The sequence below is a fragment of the Lampetra fluviatilis genome, chromosome 9 (genome assembly GCF_964198595.1).
Source record: "Lampetra fluviatilis chromosome 9, kcLamFluv1.1, whole genome shotgun sequence".
NCBI classification, from domain to species: domain Eukaryota; kingdom Metazoa; phylum Chordata; class Hyperoartia; order Petromyzontiformes; family Petromyzontidae; genus Lampetra; species Lampetra fluviatilis.
Genome location: NC_136283.1, coordinates 11,300,593 through 11,319,991, shown reverse-complemented (window position 1 = coordinate 11,319,991; position 19,399 = coordinate 11,300,593). Strand labels below are relative to the sequence as shown.

The 19,399-nt window shown below is 43.6% G+C and overlaps 1 protein-coding gene across 1 annotated transcript; it reads right to left on the bottom strand.

Annotated features, from left to right (window-relative positions):
- Positions 1-2,389: 2,389 nt before the first annotated feature.
- Positions 2,390-12,543, bottom strand: LOC144934070 (sulfotransferase 2B1-like). Its single transcript, XM_078859443.1, has 7 exons — positions 12,481-12,543; positions 9,549-9,708; positions 7,470-7,678; positions 6,379-6,505; positions 5,024-5,124; positions 4,244-4,424; positions 2,390-3,039 (listed from the first exon to the last, which is right to left on the bottom strand). The coding sequence occupies exons 2-7, from the start codon at positions 9,703-9,705 to the stop codon at positions 2,912-2,914; spliced, it is 903 nt and encodes a 300-aa protein (XP_078715569.1). The 5' UTR covers positions 9,706-9,708; positions 12,481-12,543; the 3' UTR covers positions 2,390-2,911.
- Between the last annotated feature and the right edge of the window lie 6,856 nt (positions 12,544-19,399).

The following is a 19,399-nucleotide window of genomic DNA, read 5'->3' as shown; positions in this document are numbered from 1 at the left end:
TTGCGAAGTCACGGCCAGTAATGTTGTCATTGCGGGCAGCCCGGGTTGCGGGCTGCGGTACCAACAGACCTGTTGTCACGTGACCGGACGATACTGGAGGGGGGCCACCGGTGGACGGGGGGCCAAGGGGCGGTCACGTGGTCCAGGGGAGCTCTCGGGAACATTCGAGAAGGAGCTCGAAGAGCCTGGAAGGTGGGCGGGGCTAAAGGCGGAGCCAGCCCCAGCCCGGGAGCATATAACGAGAGCTCCGTGAGGAGCTCGGGGTTCTTCAAGTGTTGGTGTTCGAAGGTCCACGTCGGGGAGAAGAAGCCTCTAGCCACGCGGTCCGGGACCCAGTTTGTGGTCCGGACCGGGATAGCGAACCGTGTCTAGTTCTGCCGTAGCGTGGCTAGATGGGCATTCGAGACCCGAGCGTAGGTTGTGTTATGTTCGTGCTGTTGTGTGAATAACACTGGTCAACACACTTTTTCTGGCATAAGGTATTCCAACGGGTTTAAAGGTAATTTTGGGGTGCTGATTCCAAATCTGGCATCACTTTTTGTCTATCACATCAGGTTTTTGAGATATCAAATATTGCATTTTCAATAAAAACTGCAGAAGAAAAATATTAAATAAATGTGGATATCTACATAAAATTATATTATAAACACACTATCCTAAAATACAGCACCATATTTTAACACTAAAGCAGTCACTGACTCGCAACAACTTGCAATCATAAGTGACAGAGTTAATTTCGGGTAAAATCAATGAAAATGGGGTATGCCAATAGCATAAAATGACATGTGATAGAGCAAATCTGAGATCATATTTGTCATCAGCACCCTGAAATTAGTCTAAAACAGCTGCAAAAGTCCAGGTGTAATTAGTGATGCTCCCAAGATAACGTCTGTGACTTAGTTGGACTCACTACACTTCTGATAAAAATTTTGTTACATATGGAAAGCATTGTCGTACAAGATTTTCACTTTATTCTTACAATCATCACATATGTCATGTCGAAAGAACACATCACATCGTGATCAACTGTCAACACGTGATTTGCACCACAAGGCTACACTGCATCACAGCCCTGCAGGATTTACTATTCCACTTTGTACTAGTTACGTGGTCCTTTCCCGCACATTCAATTAGCACGATTAGCTACGTACGGTACGAAATAAGTTCTACATATATATACATACACTGCAGGCAAACATCACTTGCTGTTATTGTAGCAACATTGGATACCAGTGAGACACGTTTTTTTACTGTTCCACTTTAGAGAGCTGTTTAAAGCAATGGACCTTGTCCAGAAAAAAAACTTCTGATTCAAATGTGTACATGTGTTTGTATGCCTTGTGTGGATGTTCTGATTTTCTTGTGCTTATCTTGTTTCACCCTCGATGGAAACTTCTAAATTTTTCTCCCGCTCGATTTCGCCATTAAATGCCTCAACTCATGTAATTAACCTCAAATACGTTTTTCCGTGGCAATTCTCAAATTTTTGGAAGATATAGGTTAAATGTAGTTTTATCAAATTGATTTAAAAAGCGAAGATACATCATTGAAACATTAATATAAATGTGTGTATCTGTATGTGTAAAATAACTTTCCCAACATTTTTTAAATTGACGTTCCCTTATTATAATTCACGATGCATTGCATGGGTTCATGTATGTGCGCACGCACTTGTCCAATCATCTTTAATCCTGAAAAGGGCCGAGTGAGGTCTGAACGATCTCTGATCGAGTATGGATCGAGGACAGATCGACCTCTGATCAAGCACGGATTGAGCCCCAATCGAGCATGGATTGAGATTCAATCGAGCACAGATCGAGCTTTGACATGTTGAGTATGTTGGTCTATGTGATCGAGCATGTAACAAACATGGATCAAGGATGACTATGATATATTGAAGACATGTGCCTATGTGTTCGAGCATGGATCAAGCTTTGTTTCATAAACAAATTGGTCGATTCCCGTTCAATCGACTATTGGATCGTTCAAAACACGTCGATTCCTGTTCCAGTAGTCCTTATATGGGCATAGACCTGCCCAATTACTCCATATATGGGCCTAAAGTATTAACAGGAATTTTCATTTATTCTGTCGCGGATGCATTTTATCCTGTTACAGCGCGTCTACTATCTGCTTGCAGGAGTTGCCTGGAAGGCACTCTGTTGTCATTGTAAGAGAGATCACCAAGGTTGTGAGTTACTGCTCCCTTGAAAAATCTAATGGCAGCCAATGGATAGGCCTAACCATAGCCCAAACTGCAACCCTATTCAATCTTTCTTTCCTGGACATGAGGCACGCCAAGTAACGCATCCATAACAAAATAAACTCGGATTGCCGGCAGCAGTCTGTCTCACAAAAAGGTGGACAACTGGATTCAGGAAATGTTAAACAGGTGGTGGGAAATATTTTATAACACAGGTTGACACTGATTACAAGTCATACACAAACAAATGAAAGTAGCAAATGAGAACTAATCATTGGCCTGGAACAAATTAACTTTTATAGAAACATATCAGGACAATTACATTTACGAGTAATTTAATCACATACAGTACTATAGAAATGTATTTTGCTTGAAGAAGCAATTTTAAAAAGCCATTTTTGACTTTAAAAAAGTATATATATAAGACCAGAATCACAATCCACGCTATAAGAAAAAAAGCAATTAGCCACAAAATATAAGCCTATTCAAACAATTACAAATTGTATTGGCGAACTTTCCCTTAAGCATGCTATCACGTCTTTATTTAATATGTAAAAATAATGCACATTTAAACAATAATTTCTTGATTAAAATAATTATGAATGCAGTCAAATTATACTGGCTAAACAGAATGGAAATCTGTCAAAAAGCTTGACAAACAGCACTAAGCTTGATCAAAGTTAAGTGCTCCTGGCTTTAATAAAAACATTATTTATGCAGTTCTGCGATGTCCCAGACAAATTTCAAATCGCAGCCTTCCATCTTCTTAGCATAGACCGTATCGAACGCCTCACTCAACTCCACGGTGAATTCACTTTTCCAGTTGCCAACTGTGCCTGAAAAAAAACAGATGGAAAGATTTAGAATGACAAAAGCCACGCAAGTGTGTTTGTGTGAGTGCACTGAGTGGTAGTGGAACGGTGAGCGCGCTGGGCTACAAACCCGGCGACTCGAGTTTGATTCCTGATCATGGCCAGTCCTGGGCCCTCCTAGGTCAACTACAAATATCGCCACAAGGGAGACAAAGGCGGCGAGGCATGGTGTTGGTCACCCATCCCATTGTCTGTTGTTCTGGCCCAAACAGGTGCTCGCTAAGAACATTGGCTCCAAAAGTCGGTTAAGGGGGATCTTTTTCTTTGGTTCTTTCGGTAAAGTCACGTATAAAGATAAAATAATAAATTAAATTAAATACTAGCATACGACGTTTCGATTGCAGAATAATTCCTGCGGTCACGAAAGCTCCAAATTAAGTTTGGGGATCTTTTTCTTTGCACTGATATATCAAATTCTTTGTGTTGTGCTGGATATAATAGTCACCTACATGGCATATTGTGGGGCACCTCAGTGTGGTTCTTTGACAATAGGGATGATGTAAATGTGATGTATCATGACCAATACATATTAACAATCCACATCCCTTGTTCACTTTATCTACTCGAGTGGTGTTGTGGTTACATGTTCCCACCCCGCAGATTCAATTCCAATCAGACTGTCATTCCAAATGTAGTGACTGGCTCAGAGACAATAAGAGAAGGAGGCACTCTGTTCATTAACACGGCCTGACAGTAACACTTAGTAACTACGGTTCCCAGTCAGGACAGCTGGTAGACTGCCTGACGGTGAAGACTCCAGCAGCAGCACGACGGGATCCCACTCCAAACGACAGCCCCGAGCTCCCCTCCCGGGGTCTCTTTTACTGTCAGTGTGCCCTGGCTCCGCCCCCGGCCACGCCCCCTTCTGGGACCTACTAGCGGGTTCTCGGTGTGCCCTCTCCGTAACCCCCTAGATCCCTCTCGGGTCTATCACGTGGCCTGCTGTCAGTCAGGGCTGCTGTAAGCTACAGATCCCCTCCCCTGCCAGCAACCAGCGCTATGCTGCTACGTGACCGATTCTATGTCATTACAAAAGTATCACTTGGCAGTAACAAGACAGCAATAGTTGTTCTGTGTCCCACCAACGAAAGTGAGTAACACCTCATATATTTACTGATCAGGGAGATGCTTTAGCAGATCTTGCATGTCACAGTTTTGAACATTTTACCTTTTCGCATGAACGTTCCAACATTATGGTCTAGCCATTTGTTAGGGACGAGCGAGTAGTTGGCCATCGGGCTCTTCTTCATGCTGGAGAAGGTGCAGTGCTCTGCGATGGTGTCCAGGGCCGACTCGCTGAGTGGGCGCTCCAGGAAGTCTGCAATTCGCTTCACGCTACCGCGCAGATCCTACACAGGTGCTCCACGCCACCCCGACACAATCATTCGTTTAGGATCGTCAACCGTCAGATCGAAGGTGTCTCCCTGCCCCCAACTCACCACAACTCAAACGAGTGTGGAATGCTGCCACTGGCTTAGGTGGCCCTGGGACAGCGGTGCAAACCCCACGTGTCTGTCTAAGAGTCGCGCTATTTTTCTTTTATCATTGGAACAACTTTTATTCACAAACGATTTGGTTTTCATGATGGTAAACTTCCAATCCTAGATTAGACACATTTCGAGTATTGCTGTGGTTAGAGTGTCTGGCTCACGAAAATAAGTTTACATCCTGATCAGGAACTTATTTGGCACATCATCTCTCCACAGTGTATCAAATGAGTGCCCTGTTGAGGACAGTTAACAGTGGTCAGTTTGAGGATAGACTGGCTAAAGCATAACATTGCGTAAATACCACACACAGCTTACGACTACCAATGGAGATGAGCACTGCACCACAGCTCCATTGAGCAGGGAGACACTTTGATCTTCGCCTTGACACACTGCACATGATAACAGACACTTAAGTGTGTACGACGTAACACAGATGCTTTACAGCTGACGACACTAACCATAACCATGCCTTCAAACGAGATCATGAAGATGTTGGGGGCGTCCTTGTGTTCGTGCCATCCCCGTACATGGGTGAACCACGACCCTCCCTGTAATTGAGCTGCGGAAACATAACAAAGACATCAGACAATGAGATGTCAACGGTTTTCATACATGCAGTACGCATTTACATCATAGTCAAACTCCCCCCATTCCCCCCCCCCCCCCAAATATACACCAAAAAACTCACAAACAAAAAAGGGCTCTGCAGAATGTTCCCGTGTTAAGATATCCCTTTAACGAAGCCCCCAAGATTACCACATAGCTATTCAAAATGTGGTAATTGCCCACCCTAATGTTGAATTTTACACATATGCAAAATAAGTGTTGCCATCGTCAATCAGGAACCCATCTCTTCATTTAAAACATGCAATAAAAAGACTTTTGATTCTTCACGTCGTTGTGAAAACGACCCTGTAGAACGCTGATTAGTTATAGCGCTCTTTATTCTGGAGACATTTTTTTTTAAGAAAAAAAAAGAAAATCCAAAAATCTTTACGAGTGAAAGCACGCAGCAGCAGCGGCTGTCTTTGATTCCATTTGCTCGGCCAAGGAGAGCGACAAACACTCCGAGCCAACCAGCTCCCCACGATTCGATTATCACGATTCGTGGTCACGATAACATTTAAAATATATAAAAAATGTTACCAATTTTATTGCAGTGTTTGTTATGTAATGTTAGTCCAGTACGCTCTAAGCCACGCAGCACCCGCCAGTGTTTTTACTCAGTCTTGGTTTCCCTCTTACTTATCTTCGCGTGTTTTGGTGAGCATTTTAGACCCATAATCTCTGGAAAGAGACCTGCAAGAATTAGTGCTGCAAATGTGACCAAATGTTCATATTCTTAGGTTTTTTCTCATTTGGAATTTTTTACCTACGTGACTTTACCGAAAAAAACCTAAGAATATGAATCCTTGCAGTCACGAAAGCTTCAAATATAGAAGTGACCAAAGGTGTCAAGGCAAAGTATCACTTTGGATGCTAAAATGCAAGTGATGAGGCGAGTCGAGGCGGGTGAGCATCAGATTGATGCACTGGTGAGCACAGTACATCATACTGACGTTATAATTACAATAAAAAAATATATTAAATAATGGTTACCATCTGTATTATTAACGCTGCTACCGATAACCCAACAAAGCCCTCATGTTTTGCTTATATGTAAGAAACAACACAATCGGGAAAGCATCCCCATATATGATCGCTTTCGGCACTCATTCAATAAGCGCTAATTTATCCCAGAAACCACCTTGAGTGCTAAGCGAGGTCTGCCTGTATATATTGATTTATTCTGATAGAGTTGAATGCAACAAACCTTTATTGCTCACAAAATTGTGGAAACATTCTTCAAGAGTTCCCGTATCGGCAAGAAACTGTGCAAACTTTGAAAAGTGATGAACTGACACCATAACATCCTTCGGGTTGCGAGTAACATAGATGGCCTAAAATACAGAGACAAATAAGTAGGTGTGAATTACCATACACATCTCAAACAGATGAATCCATTTAATCAATGTTATAACCATATAAGGACCTCTGAGATTGGATTACACTGGTCAACAAAAAAAATAAAAAAAAATTCTGGCCTGGACTTTTGCAGCTGTTTTAGACTAATTTCCGGGTGCTGATTCCAAATCTGATCTCAGATTTGCTCTCTAACATAATTTTTATGCTATCGGCATACCCCATTTTCATTGATTTTACCATAAATTAACTCTGTCACTTATGATTGCAAGTTGTTGCGAGTCAGTGACTGCTTTAGTGTTAAAATATGGTGCTGTATTTTTAGGATAGTGTGTTTATAATATAATTATATGTAGATATCCACATTTATTTAATATTTTTCTTCTGCAGTTTTTATTGAAAATGCAATATTTGATATCTTAAAAACCTGATGTGATAGACAAAAAGTGATGCCAGATTTGGAATCAGCACCCCAAAATTACATTTGAACCGTTGGAATACCTTATGCAAGAAAAAGTGTGTTGACCAGTGTTATTTATCAAGAATTAAATGTAAAGCAAGCTAATGGCTTTTATTTCGATTTAAAGCGTTCGTGACTGCAGGGATTCATCTTCTTGGTTCTTTCGGTAAAGTCACGTAGAAGGGAAGTAATAAAATAATAAAAAGAAAACATAATAAAATAATTCTCACGACGTTTCGGCCACAACGCAAGCAGCCGTCCTCAGGTGAGTCCTCAGGTGAGGACGGCTGCTTGCGTTGTGGCCGAAACGTCGTGAGAATTATTTTATTATGTTTTATTTTTATTATTTTATTACTTCCCTTCTACGTGACTTTACCGAAATAACCAAGAAGACAAGCTAATGGCGTTCAAGTCATTGGATATCTTGAATAAAAAAGCGAGGCAATAGAAATTGTGTGGTGGTGTTGCGTATAAGTTCTGACCTTTCCCTTGCCCTCTTTGAGCTTCTTTGGTGCTATGGAGTATGGTGCGTGGGTCGAGATCAGGCGTGGAGAGGGGCGGTTTTCAAGAAATCCTTTTCCACTGATGTTCTCCACCCAGGGCACCCTTTCCCAGCTCGGTATGGTCTTCACTGGAGTCAAATCTCCTCCACTGACAATCAGCGTCGTTATCTCCTGCATCCATGTGGTGCCTTTTTTGGCCACGTGAGTGACACGCGTTCGTGACACAACAAACAACAAACGAGGCACACTTATTCTGCTCAAATATGATGGCAATGTGAATGTGATATTGTAATGAGTGTGATGCGTTTATCACGTCGTTGGCCAAAATAACCGATATAGCCCCACAGAGTTTTGGTAACTGTTAGCACTGCTTCCGGTTGCCTTCACATTATGGCTGTGTCTTCTTGGTTCTTTCGGTAAAGTCACGTAGAAGGGAAATAATAAAATAATAAAAATAAAACATAATAAAATAATTCTCACGACGTTTCGGCCACAACGCAAGCAGCCGTCCTCAGGTGAATAACAGGTCTGTCGGAAAGACAGCGTCTGAATGAAAATCATGGCTGTGGTTTCCTGGGTCTCCGTGCAAAAAACTGAGTGCCTTAAAACAATTACGGCGCTTTGAGATGCCATTTCCATGAATGACACTGCTATATTAGACATATTTTCAGTAATAAGTTGGGGTTTTCCCATTCTATCATTGCTTCGGGATTGATATATGGAGAAACACTTTGTAGGAAATCAACAGAAGTAGACTTATCGAGAGACTGCTCCCCCAGACATAAGAATGCTTACTTTCCACCAATAGCTCAGCAAAAGAGATGACCACTTTCTGTTTTCATGTTTACTCTAACATAGCTCAAATCTCAGCTGCCCTTCGAGAAATACACCTGGTAGCCTCTAGCATGGGAGTGTAATGGGCACTCTCCTCGCCAATATGCAGAGACAGGTAAGGGCTCAAATCCTTTTATTCCACCTTCTCTGTCACCCTTCCTTATCTGCAGTTTTCTCTCCATCCACAGCTCTCTCATCTCTCGTCACTCCTGCCGACGACCCCTCTAATCCCCACGGCCGCCTCTCCCATTCCCTCCCCAGTGCTGGATTCTCCTAATAGCAAAAGTAGCTACATGTGGCTACGGACCCCGCACTTTCAAGGGCCCCAAACTAAACGACTGGGTGTTTAAGGTTAGCGATTTGTCATATTATCTGGCTGTATAGCAAATGAAAAAATACAATTACTTTACTATGCAAAGTTACTTTTTTATATTTACATGTTTTTTTTAATTTAGGGCCCCTTTATAGCATATGCTACAGTCCCTGCACTAGCTTAATCTGGCACTGCCTCTCCCCTCATCCCTATCTCCTCCTACCCAGCCACCAATATCTTCACATCTCGAACCATGCCCCCTCATCTTTATCCACCAATTCCCTCTCTTCATGCTTCGGGGTTACTCCCGGTCAGCTGGGTTCAGGGATTGGCATCAGTGTGTAGGGTGTAGGGAATGCCAATGTTGTGGGGACCGTTATGGAGAATTGTTACAGGAGCCACGGACACGTGTTCTGTGCCCAGCAATGAGCATCCAGGGCCGTGTATGAGGTGTCTGCAAATTAATTGAGAGGCTCTATTAAATTTCGATTTAAAGCTTTCGTGACTGCAGGGATTCATCTTCTTGGTTCTTTCGGTAAAGTCACGTAGAAGGGAAATAATAAAATAATAAAAATAAAACATAATCAAATAATTCTCACGTTTCGGCCACAACGCAAAGCCTGAGGACGGCTGCTTGCGTTGTGGCCGAAACGTCCTGAGAATTATTTTATTATGTTTCATTTTTATTATTTTATTATTTCCCTTCTACGTGACTTTACCTAAACAACCAAGAAGAGGCTCTATTAGTTTCAGCAAAATGCAGAATAAATTCACCCGTTTTTATGGCAGGGGCTTTTTTGAGCGAGGGACAACCACTGCTGCACGCATTTTATTTACCCTGGAGAGATGACGGGCCGAGTCCAATCGGCAGTGTTGCCATTTGATTTCATGTATAAAATGTAAATATTTACCTGATTTGGGATAAGTCACCACAAAGACGTCATCGTCACGCACGTCAAAATCCTCCGAGTACTGCAGGCTTTCTGGTGTTTGTACACTGGTAGGGAAGGAAATGCCTTTGTATTCGCCAAAAAGCTGGCAATCCACGTTGCTGTTTTCCTCTCCCATCGTCTGGAATATAAAAACAACAAGAACAGTTAAATTTCGATTTAAAGCTTTCGTGACTGCAGGGATTCATCTTCTTGGTTCTTTCGGTAAAGTCACGTAGAAGGGAAATAATAAAGTAATAAAAATAAAACATAATAGTGAGAAATTATTTTATTATTTCCCTTCTACGTGACTTTACCGAAAGAACCAAGAAGAAGAACAGTGAATCTACATTTTTGTAAGACGAGGCATACAGAGTCAATCTAGTTGTGGATAATGCAAAAACGTTCGCTGAGCTCTCTTCTCTCAGCAGGGCCAATGGGACCCCCCCCCCCGTTCCATGTTTCCACGGCGGAGTCATCGTTGGCGCGCCCTCGCGTAAACAGCAGCCTGGGGTTGTTTTGTACATTTTACTTATTACGGTAAGTTTGTTGAGCCAGCTGTATGTTTGTTGAACTTCGTTCGTACCGTACGAAGCCAACAGTGCTAATCGGAGCTGGCCAGGAATGGGGCAAAACCTGTTTCACATTTCACTGAGGCAACAGGAGAGCACAGAATTAACGTTACTAACCAAACATTAAAAGTTTCGCGTGCTTGCTATATTCTCGGCTGCCACGTCTTCACCAACCAGCACTGACCAGCGTCAGTGCTGGTGGTCAAATAGCCCTGACCCACGCAACGTGGGGAGGCCCTCACCGAGCGGTGGATTTTAAATACGATGCACATGCCTATCTAGAGTTCTAGACTAAACAGGATGCAAAATAGACTGTACAGGATGCCAAAAGTGCACAACACTTTTCTCATACCCCTTCGCATAGGCCCCTCGTTATAACTTGCATAATGTGCCATTGGAATGCAAGAGGTTAAGACGTGGTCATCTGACTTTAAAAAAAATATTCATAACTGCATAATACATAATGTGTTACATCATGTATTATGTATACAGTGTGCTAGGTAGGAGCCCATCTCTTGTTGACCGTGAGCCAGTAGTGAAAATTCTACATTCTCATGCCAGGATTTGTCCCTGTAGGATTACCACTTCTTCTTACCTTAAAAGTTGCATCTTCTGAGTACTGTCCTGACCATAATTTCAATCCGCAGCCTTAATATTGCTCCACCACAAACCACTACCCAGCCAACAGCCATTTACTGAGCATTTGTTTCGGTCAGATGCAAACACCAGTTTGTAATTTTTATCTGCATATTTATGGACAGCCAAATGAGACACAATAAATGCATTGCTGCCTTACACTACGATACCGTGTGTAATTTGCAATGTTCTGAAAAACTGTTGGGGCCTATGTTGTACGTGGGGCCTGTAATCCAGCACTGGAGGCGAGGGTTGGTGGATCAGAACTAGATTTCGTGAGTCTGCCCTCCGACTCGTGGGGGTCAAGGTAATAATTTCGTTGATAACCGGGGTACGATGGCAGTACAGAAAGTAGGATTCATTTCCACCTGTATTCCATGTGTACGGGGATTGAGTGTTACCCCCTTCGCACGCATCTCGTTTTCTCCAGATACTCCAAACATCCCAATATACGGTTCAACGTACGGCACGTGCAATCACTGTTGTATGTTGAACTTCTTTCTCACCGTACGTAGCCAACCGTGTTAATTGGAGGTGCGGGGTAAAGACAACAACTAATTACTCTTTGGTTCTTTCGGTAAAGTCACGTATAAAGAGAAAATAATAAATTAAATACTAGCATACGACGTTTCGATTGCAACACAAGCAATCATCATCAGGTATAAATGAAATAGAAACACAAATCTAGTATACTTAGAAATGTAATGTAATACGACAGAGTCGGATAACATAACAGTCAACACCCTACCTGGTTGATTACGTTCTTCCTGAGAATGCTAAATTTGAGAAAGAGATAAAACACAGAACCAGAGACATATAGACAGACATATAATTTAGCATTCTCAGGAAGAACGTAATCAACCAGGTAGGGTGTTGACTGTTATGTTATCCGACTCTGTTGTATTACATTACATTTCTAAGTATACTAGATTTGTGTTTCTGTTTCATTTATACCTGATGATGATTGCTTGTGTTGCAATCGAAACGTCGTATGCTAGTATTTAATTTATTATTTTCTCTTTATACGTGACTTTACCGAAAGAACCAAAGAGTAATTCCTGCAGTCACGAAAGCTCCAAATTAAGATACAACTAATGACAAAAAGCAGTTCTCAAGAAATGAGTTTTCAATCTAGATATAAGTGACTTGAGACCGTGTTTGTTCGATGGCTAGCCAACAGCCCCTGTTGTTGGCGTCCGTTCTACCATTATCATTGCCCTGAAGTCGAACGTGTTGTTCCTAGAATACATCATTGTTCTTTTTGCTCTCAGAGGCGTTCCCATGTGTCACATTTACAGCTTCTATGCAATGGTAATCTGTAAACTTGCAAAGGTCATTTTGACGTGAACTTAGTACAACATTCAACAATGCATTATCTAACACACAGGTAATGCAGGTAGCAGACTGAACTTTGCACCCGAACCCCAAGTACTGTATATGTTCGTGTTTATTGATCACGTGCATTGCAAGTATTTACACGTTATCATAAAAAAAACATGAAGAACAGTGGCCTGGCAACTAGATGTATATTTCATTGCCAGAATCAAGAGTCATACACTGGTAAACTGATAGGCAATTATAAATGTACTTGCCACTTTCCTCAATTACATGAGCATCTTTGCAACGAATTGGTTAAGAATTAAGAGGCACGTAAACTAGTAAAGTGACCGTACAAAAGCATTGCGTGAGTGTATCTCAGTATGCACCTTTAGAGAGTATGGCTCGTGGCTGATGGGAGTGCAGGCAGGAGACGTCTCGCTGCTGTGCTGGTCACAAGTCGAGTGCGGACGTGCGAAAGTTCTGCGTCGTTTTGTTAGTCGCCTCTGGGAGCCTCCCACACGTGACCTCTCTCCATTCATGACCCCACCCACCTCATCATTCCCGTATCCTGCCTGCATCGTATTGTGCCAAGCAGCCCAGGGCTCTAGAGATTTGGAATGACGTGTTTAAGGGGCTGTCCATAAATGACGTCACGCGATTTTGGACGATTTTTGACCCCCCCCTCCCCCTCTCGTCACACGGCGTCACAAAAAGTCAGACCCCCCTGAAATATGACGTCACAAAGCTCTGCCCCCTCCCCCCCCCCAAAAAAAACACACATTTTCATTTTGAAAATGAAACATGCTTCAAATCACTTTAAACTATTGTCATTGTAGTGCGTATTTAATGTGGCGCTGCACTCTGCAAGGATTCATAACTTTTAAGTTTTTTCGGTAAAGTCACTTAGGTAAAAAAATAATAAAAAAGTAAAATAATAATTGAGTTATTTTCATTTATTATTATTATTATTATTTTTTACTATTATTTTTTTACCTACGTGACTTTACCGAAAAAACCGAAGAGTTTTTGGAATGACGTGTTTAAGGGGCCGTCCACGCGATTTTGGCAATCCTTCAACAAATTTACAAAATGTATGCTTCTCCATTCTCCCATGTGTTGTTATAACAATGTTATTAAGTTAATATTTATACAGGTGTTGAGGAGTGGAGTGCTGACGTCAGGTCACACTCGCCTCGGGGGAATGCCGTCAGGGTAAAGTGTCGTCATGCCCCCCGGGGTATTTGAGGGGAGACCCGTGACGTGGACGGGGTCTTCGCCGGGAGTCAGAGGAGTGAGTGGTAGGGGAGTAGGGGGCTCCGGGATAGAGGGTAGAGAGCCAGGCTAAAGGGGGCTGCTTTACCCGGCTGGCCGAGTTGTATGAACCCTCGGTCAGTGCTGTGGGAAGAGCCCGATAGCCTGGTGGGGTGTAGGGAACTCCCAGTATCCTTCCCCTAGGGAGCTTAGTTAATAACCCTCGTGTTAACCCCTTCCCCCGAGTTAGGCGTAAGCCCCTAATAAACAGTTTGGCGTCAGCCCCTACACGACCAGCTTCAGCGTCCTTTTCTACCACGCAACACAGGTAGGAACAACAGTTCCATCCTGCCCCCCAGGGATTTTTTGTCTGTCTGTCGTGCATGGCCCCGCCCCACCAGAGCCCTCCCATTGGCTCGGGGGCGCCGACCAATGGGAGCGGTGGGTTGGGGTTGGTAGAGGAGGGGGGGTTAGTGATGGGGGGGGGCACCGCCGCGACTCGGGCCAATGAGGAGACGGGCGATGTTTCATTCACAAAAGGAAACTGGGGGAGGGTGGCTCCATTCATAAAATTGAAGCCTTGAAAAGAAAAAAGCGGATCTTTTTGCCTCGTGTTTCTTTCAACATTCCCAGCTTTAAGGTGATTCAGTTGGGGGTGGGAGGGGTGGGGCTGGGTGGAGAGGGGAGGGTGGGGACGGGCTTGGTAGGGAGGGGCTGGGTGGGGAGGGCTGGGTGGGGAGGGGCTGGGTGGGGAGGGCTGGGTGGGGAGGGGCTGGGTGGGAGGTGGGAGGGGTGGGGCAGGGTGGTGTGGAGCTGGTCACCCCGTGGTGCCCTTATAAAAAAAACTCAACGTTTAACCTACACACTACACTATATCCGACACGATACACTACACTTATACAGGTAGGAACAACAGCTTCCACACTGCCCACCAGGGATTATTTGTCTGTCGTGCACGAATGCGCTGTCCAACCAAGTTCCTGCCTGCCCACTCTGAAGGAACGTGTTTTAAAGTTGTGCATTTTGATGTGACGTCACATTTCTCAAACCTCCCCCTCCCCCCCCTCGTCACACATCGTCACACATAGTCACAAATGTCTGACCCCCCTACCCCCCCCCCCTCGGTGCGTGACGTCATTTATGGACGGCCCCTAAGCACATAATGGGTCGAACCCCCGATAAACACAACATGACGTACACAATGGCACACAGCTGTGATCCTCAGCACACTGAAGGTTGGGGATTGGTGGACCATGCAATACATCTTCACAGGGGCAAGTTTCCCACCTGCAGAGCGATGAAGTAAGTCACCAGTAGATGTCAATACAAGTATGTTGCTTGTACAGGTAGTCCCCGAGTTACGACGGGGTCCGACTTACAATATTTCGATCTTACGATGGCGATAGCGATACGACAAAATTGCCATCAACAACCTAACATCGTTCAAGTGTGCAGACGACGGACAGAATCTTGGTGAGTAGAATACAATATGACACGTTACGATACGTTCAATGCATGTATACACTACACTATACACTACACTATGATACGTAGCTTTAGCGATTTCATTTTAAGGTTACCACGATACGATACGTTCAATGCATGTTAATAGTTTTTATAGCAGATAGGATTGTTTCCTGAAAAAAACTTTCTATTAAATTGCAGTTAATATAGGTAGGCTAAGAATTTACCTTGGTTTTTTTACTTTACATTTTACTGTGCAATACAGTATTGTAATTAATACATACATACAGTATATAGTTTATACAGTACTGTATTGTAAATTGCTCTGTTTTGCTAAATTATCAACATTCTTTAAGACTCCTGGGTAGGCTAGGCCACCTTCGACTTACGATATTTTCGACTTACGATGGGGTCGTCGTAACGCATCTCCATCGTAAATAGAGGACTACCTGAACTTCCATGCACATCTCCAGTAACCCACACACGCCTGTGGTTGTTGATGTTGTTGTTTGACTTGCATCCCACTGGGATTTTTGCACAGCGTTGGTGTACGGCGCTTTTTTTCTGGAAGACTTTGCAGTTTTTTCTGGATTTTTCTGTTTTCCGCATAGTCACTTTAAGATGTTTTGTTGGTTTTTTTGTTTTTTGTTTGTTGCGGTTGCACCCGATTCAAGAGCCGAATGGCTCACAGGGCTACACATTTCATGAGCTTCTGTCACTTGCTCTTTGGTTCTTTTGGTAAAGTCACGTAGGTATAAAATAAAATAAACCAGTCACTTGCTCATTATCAGTCCGCTATCGCTACTACCAAAGCTACTGTGGCCATGTTGAGGATTCGGTCCATACTGTTTAACCACCGTACTGCCTGTAAAACAAGTTTCTGTTTTCTCCAAGGTGTTAAAACTTTTCTCAATTGAAGAAACGTGTTGACTTTGACCTATTACCACTATGATATTGCTGTATATATTGCTGTCCACTTGATATTTGGGGCCTTTGCGCAGCAACTTTAAAGAAATATATATTTAGTTTTTTTAAATAGGTAATTTTATTATTATGAATAGTACTCATGTTTCAATAGTTACATTATAAAGTGAAATGCCTTGGTGTGGTCTTGGACTGTTGCTGTTACTCTGCCTTGCCCAAGCTTGCAGTTGATGTTGACACATCTGCAGGCATTTATGTACGAGTGCAATTTATACTTCTGTAATGATATTATCCATAGTACAGTATATTTTGGGTTAGATCGCGTAAATACAGTATAACACGTTCCTTCGGAGTGGGCAGGTAGGAACTTGGTTGGACAGCGCATTCGTGCACGACAGACAAATAATCCCTGGTGGGCAGTGTGTAAGCTGTTGTTCCTCCCTGTATAAGTGTAGTGTATCGTGTCGTATATAGTGTAGTGTGTAGGTGAAACGTTGAGTTTTTTTTTTTATAAGGGCACCACGGGGTGACCAGCTCCACACCACCCTGCCCCACCCCTACCACCTCCCACCCAGCCCTCCCCACCCAGCCCCTCCCCACCCTCCCCTGTCTACCCAGCCCCACCCCTCCCACCGCCAACTGAATCACATTAAGGATGGGAAAGTTGAAAGAAACACTAGGCAAAAAGATCCGCTTTTTTATTTTCAAGGCTTCCATTTTATGAATGGAGCCACCCTCCCCCAGTTTCCTTTTGTGAATGAAACATCGCCCGTCTCCTCATTGGCATGAGTCGCTGCGGTGCCCCCCCCACCACTAACCCCCCCCCTCTACCAACCTCAACCCACCGCTCCCATTGGTCGGCGCCCCCGAGCCAATGGGAGGGCTCTGATGGGGGCGGGGCCATGCACGACAGACAGACAAATAATCCCTGGTGGGCAGTGTGCAACTGTTCTTCCTACCTGTATAAATGTGTCATTAAACCCGCCACCTACGTGACTTTATCGAAAGAACCAAAGAGTATAGATTCCTGCAGTCACGAAATCTTCTAATCAAGATTGATTTCATTAACCTTGGCCCATGATTACATCTCAGGATGAGGGCGAGTGGGAGGAGTCTATCAACATCAGGGGGGGGAGGAGTCTAATATGTTTTAGTGATTTGCTTAACGTTTTTCTATCTTACTCTCGTATCAGTTCTTGTACTATTTTCTTTGTTCCGTAGCTAACTGCATTCTTCCTGGAGTCTAAACAAATATTCTGATTACATCAACAACGAGGCGTGGGGGCCACCGTTTCAGATGTATTTTGTGTTTATTTCAAGAAGATTAACAATTAAAAAACAACGTACATCACTTCACCAATGCAAAGTAACATTCTCAAATGCTGTACCCAGCATGTAGACAATCATCACCACGCTGCCCCTCACGATATCTGTGTTATCGCACAGCCCATACCTGCACATCAAGTCATACTTATTACCTACGCACACATCTTAACATTACAATGTTTTCTAAGTTTTTTAGCTGTAAACATTTTATGAAATTAATTAATTTGTGATTCTAGAGTAAACATTTTGGCTGGCTCTATTACATTAGCACCATGTAACTCCCAACTACACCTAGTACCCCTAACAGCAGCTTTAGCATCTCCTTTTCACTCACATTTCTTAAAGTTACTAAAAACATGCGGCAACACCTCTACACCGACCTTGAATATCACAAAAGTGGAATGCTGGTGGGGCACCCAAGCTGTAACCCGAGTAATCACGCAATATCATGTGTCTCAATCCTTGTGTGAACAGCCAGCAGTCCAGTGCAGTCTGAATTACTTTGCTTTATTTAGTTGGCTAGATGGAACATGGACATCAATTTAACCCACAAAATGTAAAAGTCGACAAGAGCACGTTCACATTTATCAAGAGATATCTGTGCATTATGATCAAATCTACGTGCCTTTCAAAATACCCTGCGGAGCAATTGGTGCCCTTGATGAAATATGATTAGGGGCCATCCATTTAGTACGTATGCAAACATGTGTCAATACTTGACAATCCTCCCTGTACACACGCGTACTTTTTACACCCCCACCTGCGTACATACAGCTTGCTGCACCCCCCCGAATCCTATAGAACGGACGATATTTAATCCACTCATTAAATATCGGCCTAGCTTTACACACACCTTTGTACAGTTATATTTGACCGTGTTATCCATCCTGACTGGTTATTCAAAAACACGTCTATTATGATCTTAAAACACAATTAAAACTCGGTGAACTCGTCTCTATATAAAGTGCGTCGACTGAACATCTGCTGGAACAGTAGACCGATGTACAGACCTGTGTTAGTACTGAAGTCCAGGCAGCAGCAGCAGCAGGAGCACGAACAGAGCACCGTGGCAGCTAAAATCTCGAGCCAGTGGCAGTGTGGAGAGAGGCCAGATTGGAGGATGTGTGATCACCCACGGGGCAGGCCCCCAGACGATGTCAGACTCACTGTTGAGCTTGCGTGACAGCTGCAGTCAGGGGCACGGTGGCACACGAAGTGACACCTCTCCCACAGTGCCACTTCTCCCGCTAGTACTTGTTTTCTGACAGCTGAAGAAACTGAACTGTGGCTCATTTGAAAGGCAACGTAGACAAATTATTATCGAGGCTTCACCCCCCCCCCCCCCCTGTTTCCTATGCGTACATTGTCAATAGACCCCCCCCCCCCCATATGCAAGCGAACGCATTTGGGTTAACTCCCCCTCCATGCGTACGTACTCAATGTATGGCCCCTTATCAGTGCCGTATTGCAAAAACGAAAAACTACACGGCGTGCAAACAAGACACAAAATATGTGCTGACCGATGGAGAATCAAGTTCAGAGTGTATGCGTTGCTCAACTGCAATGCTATATTTTTTTCAGATGCAGTCCAAGGCCAGAATCGGATCAGAATCCTTCATCCTGGAGGAATATGATGAACTATGAAGTTATTTTTCAAACACTGTATGCCCAGTTTTTCGGGTTATGAAGTCACTGGACATGTAACGATGAACTGAGGGACTGCACATAGTGCCAGGCGTGCGCGAAAAAAGCAACAAGGACTTCAAACCACAAAGACATTTGTCATTTTTGTCAAGGAGATTTCAAATGTCCAAGTCCTGCGGTATTTGCTTGGATATAACTTTAAAAATTACGTTCCGCGCAAGCAGTGCACGGCGTTCATTTATTAGCTTATGGATTTCATTTCTTCAGCAACGGCACTTTGCGGGCGACTTGTTCGTAAACGCGTGGCGAGCTGTAAAGGAGCCGCCGCACTTGCAAGCAAAAACACTGTCTTAGCCGGGAGAGCTTTGTGCAGATAGAGAGAGGCGAGTGTATTTGTTGTGCAGATTCGCAACACAGGGAGTCGAGAATTATAGCCGTTGTGAGGCTCCGCCATTTTCAAATCAGCTGCACAAAAAAAATATTTCGATGGCAAAGAAACGTGCAACCAAATGCGCAAACAGCTGCCTTCATGTCGATGCATACCTTCGCTGCGTAAGACTGGCTGTCCTTGACACTAATCGTCCCGAGAATAGCCCGCATCAGAGCCACATAGCGCCCTCTGGTGGTGCATATCAGACCCGCGCCCTCTTACAAGGTGAAAGCGGGCCTGGTATGCACCACCAGAGGGCGCTGTGT

Excerpts from the sequence above, each read along its gene's own strand:
- LOC144934070 (XM_078859443.1), bottom strand. The coding sequence starts at position 9,705 with ATGGGAGAGGAAAACAGCAACGTGGATTGCCAGCTTTTTGGCGAATAC. Across the intron at positions 7,679-9,548 it reads GGTGACTTATCCCAAATCAG|GCACCACATGGATGCAGGAG; the intron begins GTAAATATTTAC and ends TGGCCAAAAAAG. Across the intron at positions 5,125-6,378 it reads CAATTTTGTGAGCAATAAAG|CTCAATTACAGGGAGGGTCG; the intron begins GTTTGTTGCATT and ends ATGTTTCCGCAG.